The sequence below is a fragment of the Sminthopsis crassicaudata genome, chromosome 2 (assembly GCF_048593235.1).
Source record: "Sminthopsis crassicaudata isolate SCR6 chromosome 2, ASM4859323v1, whole genome shotgun sequence".
Taxonomy (NCBI): Eukaryota; Metazoa; Chordata; class Mammalia; order Dasyuromorphia; family Dasyuridae; genus Sminthopsis; species Sminthopsis crassicaudata.
Window position 1 is genome coordinate 232,505,870 of NC_133618.1, and position 15,425 is coordinate 232,521,294.

Sequence of the window (15,425 nt, forward strand, 5' to 3'; positions counted from 1 at the left end):
CTCCCCTAACTCCCATGGCCCAGGATGGGAACTATTCAAGGAGCTTTGTTTTAATGAAAAGTGAGATAAAGTAATAATGAAATGCCTATTAAGCACTCATTATGTGAAACAAGAAAAAGGGGGCAGTTTTTTCCATTAAAGATCCTATATTTTAAGAAAGGAATAGAGGAAGGTGGCTTAGAAAAGTAGTTTGAGTTGGAAAGTTATGGGTATAGATGGTAAATGGATCCTTAGGGCAACCAATTGGTACAGACTTTGCAGAATAAAGGTAGGGTTAATTTCATTACTATTTCCAGAGTTGCCAAGAGATGGAAAGATGGAGGTGTCAAGGAAGAATGAGGTATTGCAAGAAGATGGCATGGTTAAGCAAGGTTGTTTGGCCAGGGCCAGAAAAATATGAATATAGTGAGCTCTCAGTGTCTGTGTAGCACAGCCCTGGGGAAGAAGCCAGCTGAGGGAATGGAACCCAAGGAATTCAGACCCAGAATCCTCTAGTTTCTGAGCTGCCTCCTTTCGCTCACTTCACTGTTTTTACCTAGCTGTCCCCTGCCATCAAGTCCTTGAAGGAGCCCTCATTCAGAGAGGGTCTGGTGACAGTGATTCATACACATAAAAAAGTTAATGGGTTATTATGAACTCATAAACCCTGGCTCTGACAGGAACAAAGACCCAAGCTGTATGTTCCATTAACTCTTGGAGAGCCTCCATCACTCAGCCAGTGTCATTCCTCTGGGTCCCTGATGCAGCATCTTTGCTCCTTTGAGGGGTGGCTGAGCCCCACTCTTCCCTTTGACTTTTAGCTGGTAGACAGTATAAACTCTGGGCTTGATTGAAGTGGGCTGGTCTAATGAATTTCTCCCCCGAAAGGATGGAAGCTTCTTGAAGAAGACATCCTCCCTTTCGTTTTGTTTTTTGGCCTTTGCCTAGCAGGGTATTGTCTGGCACATGGTGGACATTTAATAAATATGTGCTGATGAAATGCCTAGAAATAGTTGGATTGTTGGAGATCATCCAGTCCAGCTCTCTCACATTAGAGGTGGAGTAACTGGGGCTCAATTAGGTTAAATGATTTGTTCAAATATTACCTCAGGTGGCACTTCTAGTCACAAGGCCATATGTATCATTAAAACAATCTACAAGCACGTTAAGTGCTCATCATGTGCCTAGAACTCAGGTCCTCCTCCGCCAACATGTGACATATCCCTGTCCTATTCAGAGACGACTGCAGTCTCACTCCACACACTCGATCTTCCTCAAGCATCATACTCTGTCTTCCCAATTAAGAATTTTTGTCCTGGCTGCTCCCGATGCATAATGTTTTTCCTGCCTCATTTTCAGATCTCTACATTTCATTTTACAGATGACAAAACTGAGGCACACAGAAATTAAGTAACTTATCCCAAAGTTACAGCTACCAAGTGTCTGAAGTAGAATTTGAACTCAGGGTCATCTCGACTTCCATTGTGCAACCTGCTACTTGAGCTCTTAATAACTTTTCTGTTCATTGAATTAACTAGATGATCACTAAGGTTCCCTATAGTCCCAAATCTCATTAGCATTCAGAGTGTTCCACAATCTGGCCTCCAACCTACCTTGCCAGCCAATCTCACATCATCTCCCCTTGAATACTCTTTCATTGCAACCAAACTGGATCACCTGTCACCCTGACCATGTCTACAGCCAGTTCTCAGAGCCTCAGTTATTGAGGACCAGCTTTGGTCCCTGCCTGGGAAATCAGTCCTCAGGCTATTAGGAATTTTATTTTCTTTGCATTTTTTTAAGAGGGGAAAAAATGCTTAATTGAGTCCTAAGCCCTTGTGTTATTTAAAGATTACCTACCATGCTGCATACTTAAAACAGAGTGTGTTGCTGTGTAATTCAATCTTGAAACCAATAATTTTATTCACCTAAAAAATTAGCTTAGTAGTTAGTAATCAGACTGTGAGGGAATATAATGGAGGGGAAATCAATTTGAAGTCTCTGTCTTGAAGCATGTGCCAGGTCATTATGGAGAAAGACTAATCTGCTAAATAATTGAGAGTCTGCATTTGTGGGATGAGAGGCAAGAAACATAGTGGAAAAGTGATGGCTGTGAGCTCTTGCCTGCCACATATAATTGCACTTCATCCTTCAAATGGGCACATTTATCTAAGTCAGAGGGGAGCCGGGGCCGGCCTGGGGAAGAGCTGGCTCCTGGAGAATGCCAGCTGCTCTGGAGGATTTGGATTTCACCTTCCCGAGGTGGGCACAAATGGGTCAGGGAGGATAAGTACGGTTCATAAGTCATTTTTCAGTCATGTTCAATTCTCTGTAACCCCTTTGGACGTTTTCTTGGTGAAGATACTAGTCTAGGTTTGTCATTGCCTTCTCCAGTTCATTTTACAGATGAGGAAACCGAGGCAAATAAGGTTAAGTGACTTGCCCGGGGCGACAGTTAAAAAGTGTTTGAGGCTGGATTTGAACTCATAATGATGAGTCTTCCTGATTCCAGGCCCAGTGCTCTGTGACCTGTGGCACTACCCAGCTGCCTGAAGATGAGAATAATCCTTAAATATGAAATACATAAAGTCTAGCCTGGCAAGGAGCTCCCTGTTTGGGCTGTTGAGAACATCCATGGTGAAGGAGAGGCAGAGCTGCATTAGAGCAGGAGGGTCATATGATTCAGAGCTAGAATGACCTCATAGATTATCCAGTCCCAAATCTCTTACCTACAAGGGCCAGGGAGGTCAAGTAAGCTGTCTGAGGTTAAACAGCAATAAGTAGGAAAGGATGAATTTGAACTCAGGTCTTCTGATTCCCAAAACAAAGTTTACAGCTGACTTCTCAAGTCCACCCATCTTTCTTTACTAGGGCCATCCTCCCCTCTGTTTCCCGGGATGTATTCTCTTCTAAGCCCAGCACAGATGTCACCCGTGGCCATTCATCCTGACCCCAAGGTGCGAGGGGTCAAGGAACCTAAATAGGAGAGTCCTAGTGCATAGATTGTTGTATGAATTTAGGCAAATTTGGGTGTTATTTTATTCTTCTGTAAATGAAGAGATTTGGATCTAAGTCCCTTTTCAAAACTGACACCATATTCCCAAGTCTCTCCTGGCCCCGCTGGTCTATTCCAGCTCTGACATGCTGAGTTCCAAGGTGCCCCTCCCCAGCTCTGACCTCCCATGTTCTAAGGGCCCTCCTACCTCCTACTTCCACATATTCTGTGTTCTTTCTAAACTCCCTCCCAAACCAGACGCTGCGATTCTGAAGTAGCTGAGCTATTGAAACACGAGTCACTAGACAGCAGAAAATACCATATATGACCAGAACTCCAGAGGCTTGTGATCCGCACCCCGTGTTCTCAGAAAGTGTACCCTCGTTCTTTCCTTTTGCTGGGGGGGGGTGGGTAATGGGCCATGTTCCCAGGGTATTTCACTTCCCTTGCACGCCCCACTTTCCTGCAGCAGGAAAAATCAGCCTGAGAGCCCCCCCCCCTGATCCCGACACTTACTTTTCTTGGAGAAGAGTTTCTTCCTGCGCCCCATGGGGCTGAGCTTGTATTCGTTGTCCTCGCACGTGCAGCCCTCGGTGCTGCCCTTGTAGTATTTGGCCATGAGGTTGGAGAAGCCTTGGCTGCTGCTGCCCGGGCCGGCTCCCAGCCGCAGGGGGCCTTTGCACTTGTGAAGCTTGAGCTTCCCGGAGGCGTCCTCCACACACTGCCACTTCTGTAAGAGGTGGAGTCTTCATCAGAACCCGCAGGCAGAGGCCGGGGCTGGGGTGTGGGGCCTGAAAAGCTTTCCCTCCCCCCATGCTGGGGAGTAGCACTGGGGAGAAGATAGGGGGTCTCCATCAAGGGGTCTCCAAGGCCTAGATGCTGTACCGTGCATCTTAACCTCCACAGAGGAGAGAGCCACTAATAAAGCAATCAAGAGCACTGGGTTGGGTGACAAGGAGCAAGAACTCAAAGCTTGCCTCTGTTTTCTAGATAACTTTGGGCAAAGTGTTTTCTTTCTTTCTGGGACTCAACTTTCCTCCCTCTTGTCCCTTCTTTGCTTTCTGAGATAACGGATAGAAAGCCATCCATAACCAACTGTAAAGTGCTCTGGAAACCTAAGCCCTCATCCTTAGCCCTTCCGTGGGGAGGGAAGCCGTTCCACGAGCTCCTGTGGCTCCTCACCTGTCCCAGCTGCTCGCAAGCCGTCTGGTACTCCGCTCGCTGGCACAGGTCCTTCACACGCTGGTGTTTGGGCAAGAAGTTTTCCTCTTGGGCATCGACCTTTTCATTCTCTCTTTTATGAAGCAGTTTTCTGCAGAAAAGAGAAATCCTAGGAAGTTACAACTGGCAAGGACTTAGAACGCAGAATTTCAGATCTAGGAGGGACTCTTAGGACATGTTGGCGCCGGGATATTGGCAGGAAGGGACCTTGAAGACGAGTTAGTCCAACCTCCTCATTTCACAGGAGAAAAAACCAAAACAGAGGAAGGAGCAGGAATTTGGCCAAGTTCACATAGTAATTTAGTTCTCCCAGAACTGTCTCCAGCATCTACCTCATACATACAAATCTTCTGCATCTTGGGCGCAAGGGAAAAATTGTCATTTTGATTTGGCTAGAAAAAAATTTTTTTTTCTTCTAAACATTAAGACTTCAGAACAACTGAGCTCTAAGACACTCATTTGGGACATCTTCAGCTCCCCAAGGCTCCTCTCCAGGGACCTTCCCCACTAACTGCCTTCTTCCTCCCCTTCTTAGTCACCCGCAGCTGCCTGACATCCCGGGACACCTCCACCCGAGGCTTGCAGAACTCATTCCTCACTGGCTAGCACACTTTTTCTCCTTTACCCTCACTCCAGCGGGTGATCCTCTGCTTGCAAGGCTCACATCCCTTTCCCCAGCACTCACTGACCATTCCCTTATTTCTCTTCCCCTTCCCCAGAACTGTCTTTCCTTCCCGGAGCTCATCTTTAGATCTTTTCTGTTTATACTCTATTTTTCTTGCCCTCACTGGTTTCCTCCTGAGGAGGATCCTCCTTGGCCGCTCCTTCTGGCCCCAGTTGTACTTAAGCATTCATTCCTGCCCATCTCTGGTTACGGTGGCTCTCCTTATGTCACTCAGTAACCCCTCCTCCTTATGGGTTTCATTCCAATCATATTTATGACCCAATCAATATTCTTGCAGGTATCTATAGATCTCCAGGATACTCCTTCCTCCCTTAATGAGTCTTTCTTCCCCAACTCCTGTCCCCCCACTAGGGGACCTCAGAAAACCCGCTGATATACCTTAGCCTCCTAATTCCTCAGTGAATGGGTTTCCCACGACCCACTCCTCCATCACACCATGTCTACACGTGGAGATGGTCATCCTCTTGTTCTTGCTGTCACAAATGCATATTTCACATTCATGAACTTTGAAAACCCTTATTTGATCATAGTGAATTATTCCACTTGTCCTGCCTTGAACTCCATTTAGCCACATCGGGACCTTCAATCCCTCCTGTTCTCAGTTCTTTCCTAGGTCCTCATACTCTTCCTTTTCCCATCTGGATTGCCTTGGTGAACTAGTTCAATTTTGAACCGACTTCTCTGGAATCTGTAGATGCATTGTCCTATCCAAGATCTTGCCCTGCCAAACCCCAGCACTGATCACTCCCATCACCTTTGGTAGTACTTAACATGCTGCTAGATAAAGCTTAAAAAGTCAAGAAATTATGCTGACTGGGTCCACTGCAGATTTAAGTTATATAATCTCACCTGGGCCCTCATTATGGAAACTCAGTCCTTTTACACCTTCATCAATTTACTGTCCCCCTCACCACGGTGGCTTTTCCAACTCTTCTCATCCCTTCTCCGACCTCCCTCACCGTTCTCCCTCCCTTCACCCTCTCATGTGGGAACATTACTTAATACTTCACTGAAAACAGCACTCATTGAAAGCTCCATCTTCTCCCTGTTCCTCATCTCTTCACTTAGATGCCTCTTGCCATTTCCACAAAGAAGTAGCCCATCTTCTTGGCAAAATAAACCTTTCTCTATACACAAGTAATCCCATGCTACAATCAGTCCACCCATCTCTACAGCCTCCCCCATTTTCAAAAATCCCTCCTTTGATCCTTCTGTCTCCAAGGGTCATTGTCTTGGGTCTCCCCTCCCTTCTGTGGCTAAATTCCTTGAGAAGCTTTTTTATAATTAGGACCTCAATTTCCTCTCCTCTCATTCTCTTCTTAAATTTAAATCTTCCAATTTCATCATCCACCTAAAACTGTTCTCTCCAGCATTACCGGGTAATAGTCATATATAAGGTCATCCTTCAATCATCATGCAATTCTCTCTGTACAATCTGACATTGTCAAACCTCTTTAGGTTTGGGGGACTCTACTTTCTCCTGGTTCTCCTCCTATCTGATTACTTCTACTTAATCTCCTCTGCTGGACCTTCGTTTGGGTCACACTCACTAATGTAGCTGTTCCCCAAAGCTCTCCTGGACCCTCTTCTCTTCTTTCTCAATATTTCACTTTATAATCTCAGCAGAATCTCATGGATTCAATTCCCACCCCCACTTAATATCATTTTATTTTTCCTAATTACATGTAAAAATATTTTCAACATTCATTTTTGTAAGATTTTGAGTTGCAATTTTTTCTCCCTTTTTCTGAAAATTCCTTCCTCCGTCCCCAAGAGAGCAAGCTATCTGATATAAGTTATACATGTACAATCATTTAAAACATATTTCATGGATTCAATTTTCATCTCTATGCAGATGACTCTAAGTCTAATTTCTCTTCTCAAAATCTTTAATTTTGTTTGCATCTTCAAATACCTGTTAAGATATCTTGAATTGATTGTCCCATAGACATCTTAAACTCAACATGTCCAATGCTAAATTAATCTTTTCCCTTAAACTTTCCCCCTTTTCTGATTTCTCTCTTGTTCTTAAGAATATCATCACCCTCCTAGTAACCTAGACTTGTAACCTAGGTATTATTCTTAACACCTCACTCTCTCTCACTTCTCTCCCCTAATAGCCAAACCTTTGTCAAACCCTGGCATCTTTTCCATATATACCACCCCTTCTCTCCTCTGTCACTGTTGCAGTCTCTCGTCACACCAAATTCAGACTACAGCAGTAGCCCGCTGGTTGATCTTCCTTTCCAGGTCATCTTTCATTCACTTGCTAAATTGATCTTCCTAAAGTAAAAATCCGACCATGTCATTCCTCCTCTGCCTGATTCAACAAACTCTAGTGGTTTCCCATTATCTCCAGGAGTGAAAATAAAATTCTCTATTTAGCTTTTAAAGCCCATCATAATCTGGCCCTCTGCTATGGTTCTGTTTTTTTTTTTTTCTTCTCCCCCCCCCCCCAACTATACTCCCTACCAGAGTCTCAATCCAGAGACATGGGCCTCCTTGGTGTTCCATGCTGACTCCTTTCATTTTTACTGGCTGAATTATTGCCTACAGTTTTCTTTCTCATTTCTATTTCCTAGTTTTCCTAGCTTCCTTCAAGTCCCAGCTTGGCTATTATTTTGTGTGTTCCCAACACTTAGCCAGGCACATCGTGGGTATTTAATACATGCTAGCTAATTGACTACTTGTGTCCAGTATCCCTAATTTCAGTCCTTGTTTGCTGCTAGTGATGTCTAGAACAAATTGCCCCTTGTCAATAAACCTTTAGAAATAATCACAAGGAGAAAAAAACATGATCTACCTTCTTCCCTTTTCTCCTCATTAATGATCCTTGCACCTCTCATACTTACCACTGATGTCCCAGATTTTTGCAGAATTCTGCTGAGGATCTGCTAGGATGGTCCTCCAAATATCTCAGCACCATCAGACTCTTCCTGTGTCCTAAACCCACCCCTCTCTCTATTTACCTGTCATTTTCAGGGGTGAGGAATAAATACTTATTAAGCACCAAGCACTATGCTTATTATTATCATAATCTCACAATAGTATTATATTATAAATATTTGTAATTATTAAATATTATCTCATATAATCTTCACATAAACCTGTGAAATAGGTGCTATTATTATCCCCATGACGAAACTGAAGCAAATGAATATTAACTGACTTATCCAGGATCACATGGATAATAAGTGTGTGAGGCTGGATTTGAATTCAGATCTTTCTGATTCCAGAGCCAGTGCTCTATCTATTGTGCTCTCTTTAAAGGGCAGCATCCTTCTTTTGGCCACCATCATCCCAGTTTGTGAGTATTTAGTATAATTAACTTACTGTCAGGACTGTGATGCTGTACACTATGATATATGTCCTCCCTTTCTCAGTCCCTTCTTCTTTTTCTTCATTTCCTTCCTTCCTTCCTTCTTTCCCTCCTTCCTTCCTTCCTTCCTTCCTCCCTCTCTCCCTTCTTTCCTTCCTTCCTTCCTCTTTCTTCCTTTATTACCTTCTCTTACTCTTCAATTCAATCATTTGCCATTCCATCCCCATATCTCTCCTATAATCCCACCTTTCATTCCCCCTAACCTCTAGTTTAGAGTTCTTCACCTCTCATTGGGAATCTTCAAAAACCTCCTAAATGATCTCCCTGGCTCTTTCTCTAATCCATCTTCCACATACTCAGATTGATATTTTGTTTTGGAGACTCAGTTTCCCTATCTGGCCCAGGCAGCTCATGGATTTGATCCCAAAGCTTTAACTCTCTTCATTTTTCTGGGCTAGGCCAGTTTGTCCCTTCTCCCTTTTCCCCAGGATCCCACCACCTTGGTGCCGGACTTAGGACAGACACTTGATCAGTGTTGGCCCTTCTGCAGCTTAAAAAACTCTAGAACTCAAGTGATCCACCAGCCTCAACTGTCTCAGCAGCTGGGACTACAGAATCAAGTTGGAACACCAGTAGAATCGATATTCTTAAAGCACATGTCTGGCTGTGTCATTTCATGGTCAATTCCGTGACATTTATAACAAAATACAAGCTTTTATTTTCCTAGTTATTTATATAATTTATAATTATATATAATATATATATTTATAATTTATAATAGTTATTTGTAATCTGGCTGCTGGTTTGCTTTTCTGAGCTGATTTATGCACTCTTACACAGCAGCCAAAACAGTCCGGATTGCTATTGCACACACTCAACATTCCAAGTCCTCCTTCATACCTTTGTCTGGGTAATCCTCCTGGAATGCCATCCCTCTTCCATCTTTTCAGAAAATCCTAGTTCACTTCAAAGCTCAGCTGAAATAGTCTCCTTCAAGAGGCCTTTAGCTATTAGTAACACAACTTCACTACCAATTTCTGTACACGTATTTTGTATGTACTGTATTTATCTATTAGCATGATGCATGCTGCTCTCTATAAGTAGAATGTTTGGGACTATCTCACTTTTGTATTTGGATCTCCAACATCTAATACAGTCTTTGGCACATAGTAGGTATTTAATTAATGCTTGTTAGTTGCTTTTCCTGAAGTCACAAAAAGAGAAGGTGTTCTTATTCCTTATAGAACATAACCCCTCTATTCCGGTGCCTTCATCTCAGAGCCTGAAGATGCTTTAAATATAAAGGAATTCCCTTTCTCCTTCTCTTTTAAAGTCCAACTTCAAATCCCACCCACTCTAGGAAGCTGTCCCTGAGCTTCCTGGTCAGTAATGAGCTTGCTCAGACAGGTTCAGTCCTCAATGCACTTATGTAAGTAAAACTGTGCACAATTATTTTCCTCCTAAACTGTAAGCTTCATGAGGGCAGAAACTATCTTATCTTAACTTTGTACCTCCCCCGGCACAATGTTCTGTACATATTATGCCCTTAAGGTGAATGACTATTTATGACTAGTTTCTTTAAAACATTTCCCTCTTACCCTCTCTCCACCAGGAATGAGTCTCTCCAGACCTTTATCTTCTTTTTCAAGTGGAACCTAGGAAAAGCACAATAATCAACACAAACACAACACAATTCCCATCTCCTCCAAATCCTAGGGGACTGGCTGGGCTTGGATCTGCCAGCCCTTTGGAACTAACCTTTGTACAGATTGGGGATGGGGTATCTGTAGGGCAGAGGGTCCTCCTGGAATCTCATCTGGAGCTGGGAGGGTCATTTGAATACGGCCCTTCATTTTATGACTTGGAAAACTAAAGAAAGCTTCCCCAGTGTCACCAAGTAGAGATAGATTTGCCTTCTGACTCTAAATTCAGCTTCCTCAATCACACTGGTAACCTTTACATTATTTGTTTTACGATGTGATCAATGCACCACAGTTTCTGATGTCCCTTCATTGTCCATGTTGGTCTGACCTGAATTTCATCAGTTAAAGTAAGCCCATCCCCTTCTTTCTGGCTCTCCTTTATATATTTTCATTCCCTATTAGAACGCAAGCTTCTTGAGGGCAGGCTCTGATTTATGGGCTTGAATTAGCATTCCCACATGACGTTTAAGCATCTTCATCCCTTATGAGAGAGGAAATTCAGTTTGCTCAAGAATACGAATGCTCCTTGTTGGAGCTGGGATTAAAGTCTCCACATTCCCTACAACAAGCTCCTTAAATAAAGAGCTTTCCTCCTATTCCTTCCACTTAGAATCATTTCCAAGGAGGTCGAGGGCAGACTCAACATGGGGTTGTGTCTGGCCTAGGGGTGTAAGATGTGGACAAGCTGATGGTTAAACGGAGCCCATTTCTAGGGAGCCAGCTAGGAGAAATTGTCAGTCTCAGGAAGGGGATGATGAGGTCCTGGGCGCCCCCAACGTTCCTCCTTCGGCCCGAGGAACAGTCCGGGGAGAGGGGTCCTAGCAGCTTCTGCTTTGCCAGGCTGCAGTTTAAATTGGACAGTTCATGATAAGGCTGCAGTATCCCACCAGAGGGCACTATTGCCTTGCAGAGAAACTCGTATTTTCCTACTTGGCCAAGGAGACTGATACAACAGAAGCAAAATCACAGAACTCTTAAAACGGCAAGGGATGCTGGAGAACATGAGCTCTTGTTTGTGGCGTGGAAACTTATGGAAGACTAATGAATATCCTGCACCCCTTTTGGGAATATAATGTTTTTAGTAACTGGAAGCAATTTTGGGCAGAGGTTAGAGAAAATAACTCTCTTCTCCCTCCCCAACAAATTCATGGATCCCAAAGTGATCTAGTCTAATCCCTTAACTTTAATGCAGCAGGCAATGTCACTTACGAGATCATGGCTCACGGGTCATGATTTAGCGCTGGAAGAGCTTTAGATGGCCATTTACTCCAACCCCTCCTTTTCACAGATGAAGAAACGGAGGTACGTGCAGAGTAAGTAGTAAGGCTGGGTTCTGAAGCCAGGCCCTGACTCCAAACCATGTACTTTGCCCAAGATCAGAAAGCCAGTGAAATGGAAGTTCTGGATTTGAATCCAAGTTTTTCTTCTGATTCCACAACCAGAGCATCTTCTACTATTTTCCATTACTTCTCAAGTAGCCCCACTTCATTGATTTATTTATCTATTTAACTATTTGATATCTGGTTTAATATTTACTTTTAAAAATTAAAGCTTTTTATTTATTTTTAATTATGCATGGATAATTTTGCAACATTGACCCTTGCAAAACCTTGTGTTCCGATTTTTCTCCTCCTTCCCCCCACCCCTCCCCTAGATGGCAAGTAATCCAATATATGTTAAACATGTTAAAATATGTTAAATCCAATATATGTATACATATTTATACAATTATCTTGCTGCACAAGAAAAGTCAGATCAAAAAGGAAAAAATGAGAGATAAACAATGTAAGCAAACAACAACAAAGAGAGAAATGCTATGTTGTGATTTCTACTCAGTTCTCATAGTCCTCTCTCTGGGTGCAGAGTAGTAGCCTTATTTTAAACATGAGGGAAACTGAGGCTCAGAAATATCAGCTGGCTAGGGTCACACAGAGGGTCAGAGCTGGGGCTTAAATGGTTTAATTTTAAGTCTTTGCATTTATACTGCATTAACTCAGAGAAAAGTCCATCTTTCTGCATTCTGCCCAATGGTCAAGTTATCTTTTCTCCAGCTTGGAATCTTTCCAGTGTCCCCCTTTCTTCTCTCTATCCAAAGCCTAAACATCCTTTTAACTCAACTTAAATTCTTTATGAAGATTATTTGGAACACAAAGATCTCTTCACAGACCTTATCCAATTTATACCATGCATCTGGGGCATTTGCTTAGCTACTGTTTGGCAGGATTATTTCATATGGATGGGCGCTATCTCATTCGCCACCCTAGAAACTCTGCAAGAGTAATGTCTGTGTGGTGTGCTTGATTGTAGTCCCTGCCCTGGACTAAATGAGCAAATGGCTGAGCACAAATAGAATGCTTTGGGGATTGAGGAACATGTCTTCTCTTTCCTCGCTCTTCTCCTCCCTCTCAGCTCCCACATATATTCTCACCTATTGACTGGCCTCTCAGTATCCAGAAGCTTGAGAATGGACTTGCCATCCATGTCAGGAGGGATGTCCAGGCCTGCGATGTCCAGGATAGTTGGTGCCAGGTCAATGTTCAGGACAATATGGGGATTTCTACCGAAAAGACAGGGAGGGAGAGAGTTCATAAGAGTTCTGCCTCTGGCAACTCCACTCCTGAGCAGGTTCCTATGAAATGCACCAGAGCCCCGCAGATCAGCCTCAATCCACCCTCTCCTCCCCATGGCTCCCATTGGGGCTGTGCGAGATCCAAGTTTCAGGGGGTGGAGGAAGAAATCTGGAGAATGAAGCCCTAGGTTGCTGCTGACCTCAAGGCTTAGTCTCTCTAACCCTCCCCCATGCTTTGCAGCATCCCTTTGTGTGCTGTCTTCAGCCATTAGAGAGGAAACTCCTTAAGGGACTACTGATTGATTTATCAACCATTCCTTCATTTCTCTATGTATCTATATATCTATGTATCAATCCATTTATCCAATATCAGGGAATTCAAGAAGACTGGAAGGCAGCTGAAACTCCAATTCAACATGAAACCGGAGGGTTTTGGGAGGAAAGGAAGGCCAGTAAATGACTCATTGAAGGAAGATTCATACCTCAGCGAGTTGTCACTGCAAATTTGAATCTCCCATCATAAAAAGGGCCATGGAGGTTCTCCAGTGGCCCTCGCCATTTGCATGCAGTCTCAAATAGATCATGGAACAATAGATCTCAAAACTGGAAGAAATCTTAATTCAGGTCTCTTACCTTACAGATCCAAAAACTATAAATCTGAAAGGCAACACTAATTCAGAATCACAGGCTTTGGGACTGAGAGAGCTCTCAAAGATCAGAAGTTTCAAGATTTAGAGTTAGAAGGAGCGTTGGAGACCAGAGAGACCACCACCTCTTTCTCCCTTCCTGCCACCTTATATATAAAGAAACTGAGGCAGAGAAGTTATATGACTCATTGAGGCTCAACTAGTAAGCATCTGAAGTGGGATCTGAACTCAAGTTCTCCGGCTCCAACTCCAGCATCCTATCCATGCTATGCTGCCTCTCGAGTCATTAGTCCAATTAATCCCCTCATTTTACTGTAAAGTTGAAGTGACTTGAGGCTATACTTGTAAGAGATGAACTCTAGATTATGACCCCAAATCATGTGCCTTTGCTACTGGTGCCCAGAGTTACAAGGCAGATCAGTGGCCAAACTAATGGGGAATAATTTAGAAGAAGAAACAAGTGGGAAAGGGGGGGCTATCTTTGGGAAGGAAGGTTTTAGAACTTGCTTCGAGGACAACATATGAAACTAGCTAAAAGAAGCAATGGGAGGTTTTGGGTTAACTCAACCTCATTACTTATAGTGGGGTCTTTTTACAGCACTCATGCTTTTATCTCTCTTTCTTAATACATGGCCTGAGAACCTGTCTCCTTGTGCGAGCATACATATCCTCGACAAGGTTTTAAAAATTCCTCTTCTATCATATAATCCATTGTTGGTCACATGTTTCTAACTCAAACTCAGAATGTATCTTTTCTCCTCCTCTTATGTCAGTGGGTTACCATGCGGAGAGATTTGGTGTTTTAAAAAAAGTTCTTTCCAGGGATCACTGAAAGCAACACAAGATTCTGTAGCATACATATAAATATTCAACATATAGAGATATACTTTGGAAGTGGGTTCACAGTTGCATATTGTTATCTAGTTAATATGTTTTTCATCCACTTTGGTTTTCATTTATGGATGGTCAGAAGCATTTTCAACTGAATGCAGTTTTCACTGAGCAGTTTCAGGGCTCGATTAATGCCCTAAGAATAATCTGAAAATAAGAACAGCTCTATAAACTCACTACTGACAGGAAGTCTTTCTGTTATTTGCATCCTCAATGACACAGGCAAATACCTTAGGTGATTTTTATTTTACAGAGGAGAAAATTAAGGTCACACTAGTAGTATGTAACAGAGCCAGTCATTCTAACCTACATCCTTTGATCCTAAATCCAGTCAGTGCTCTTTCCATGACATTAAGCTGGGAAGTGATTGGCCTAAGGTCTTATAACAAGCTAATGGCAAGAATGAGATCAGAAGCCAGGTATCCTGATTTTTAGTCTCCTACTGCACTGCACCGGCTTTTCATATTTTAATCTAACGATGTCCTTAGGAGACTCCCGGTTCTCTATTTCTGCATCCTATATTCAGCATTCATTTAGAAGGAACCTTAGTTGTACATGTGTGTGTTCAGCTCATTATAGATGTAAGTCCCAAAGCACAGCTTAATGGTGAGTATTTGCATATCAAAAATCCCTGGAGTCCAGCTACATAATTTCCCAAATGATCAAAGTTACTCTGATCATTATAAGTCCTTTTACACTCCCCTCATCTTAGACAGAGCACTTCCCAGGAGGAATGTGGAACCTCGAAGGTTGACACAAGGAGAGCTGTTCACTGTGGACCACAGGGACCTAGCTGCCCAAATACCCCCATGGGAGGAAATGCTGAGAGGAGAGAGCCTCCTATACCCTGCTCTCTCAGATGGCTGCTTGTTTCTTCAAAGGTGGCAATACTATTATCTGACAATGATTGTTTGATGGAGTCATAGAGGGCTCCCCATCCATGAGCACTGGGAAGATGTCCCATGTAGCCAGATGCTAGACCTAAGGGAGATCAAGAGAATCTCAGATGTGGGCCAAGGTCACACAATCACTTTGGTGACATGAAGCACATGGGTCTGAGTCTCACATAGCATTTTGAGAGAAAGAAGTCCCGGCATTCCAGCCCTGTATGGCCGTGATCCCCAAGTAGTTCTTTCTCCCACTGGTCCCTAACTGGGCTTGCCATTGTCTCTAGAGAGTGTGGGACCCCTTCCCCAGAGCCAGAAAGGAGTGGACTTACAAAGACCCTGCTTCCACATTGGGGCCTCGGATGTAGAAAGGGACTCTGATGTCAAACTCATAGGGCATGGACTTCCCTTTTACCAGGCCAAATTGGCCAATATGGTAACCGTGGTCAGCAGTGTAAACAATATAGGTGTTGTCCAGCTCACCGGTCTCGACCAACATGTTGTAAATCTGAAACAAAAGAAATGAATG

General features: G+C 43.3%; 1 protein-coding gene across 2 annotated transcripts in view; it reads right to left on the minus strand.

Annotated features, from left to right (window-relative positions):
- Window positions 1-15,425, minus strand: part of SULF2 (sulfatase 2) — a 134,499-nt gene that overhangs the window by 14,157 nt on the left and 104,917 nt on the right. For both annotated transcript variants that reach the window (XM_074288550.1, XM_074288549.1), the window contains exons 7-11: window positions 15,229-15,404; window positions 12,331-12,459; window positions 9,798-9,854; window positions 4,157-4,286; window positions 3,491-3,704 (exon numbers count right to left, since the gene is read on the minus strand). In XM_074288550.1, coding sequence (XP_074144651.1) covers window positions 3,491-3,704; window positions 4,157-4,286; window positions 9,798-9,854; window positions 12,331-12,459; window positions 15,229-15,404 — 706 coding nt within the window. The remainder of the gene's footprint in view (window positions 1-3,490; window positions 3,705-4,156; window positions 4,287-9,797; window positions 9,855-12,330; window positions 12,460-15,228; window positions 15,405-15,425) is intronic.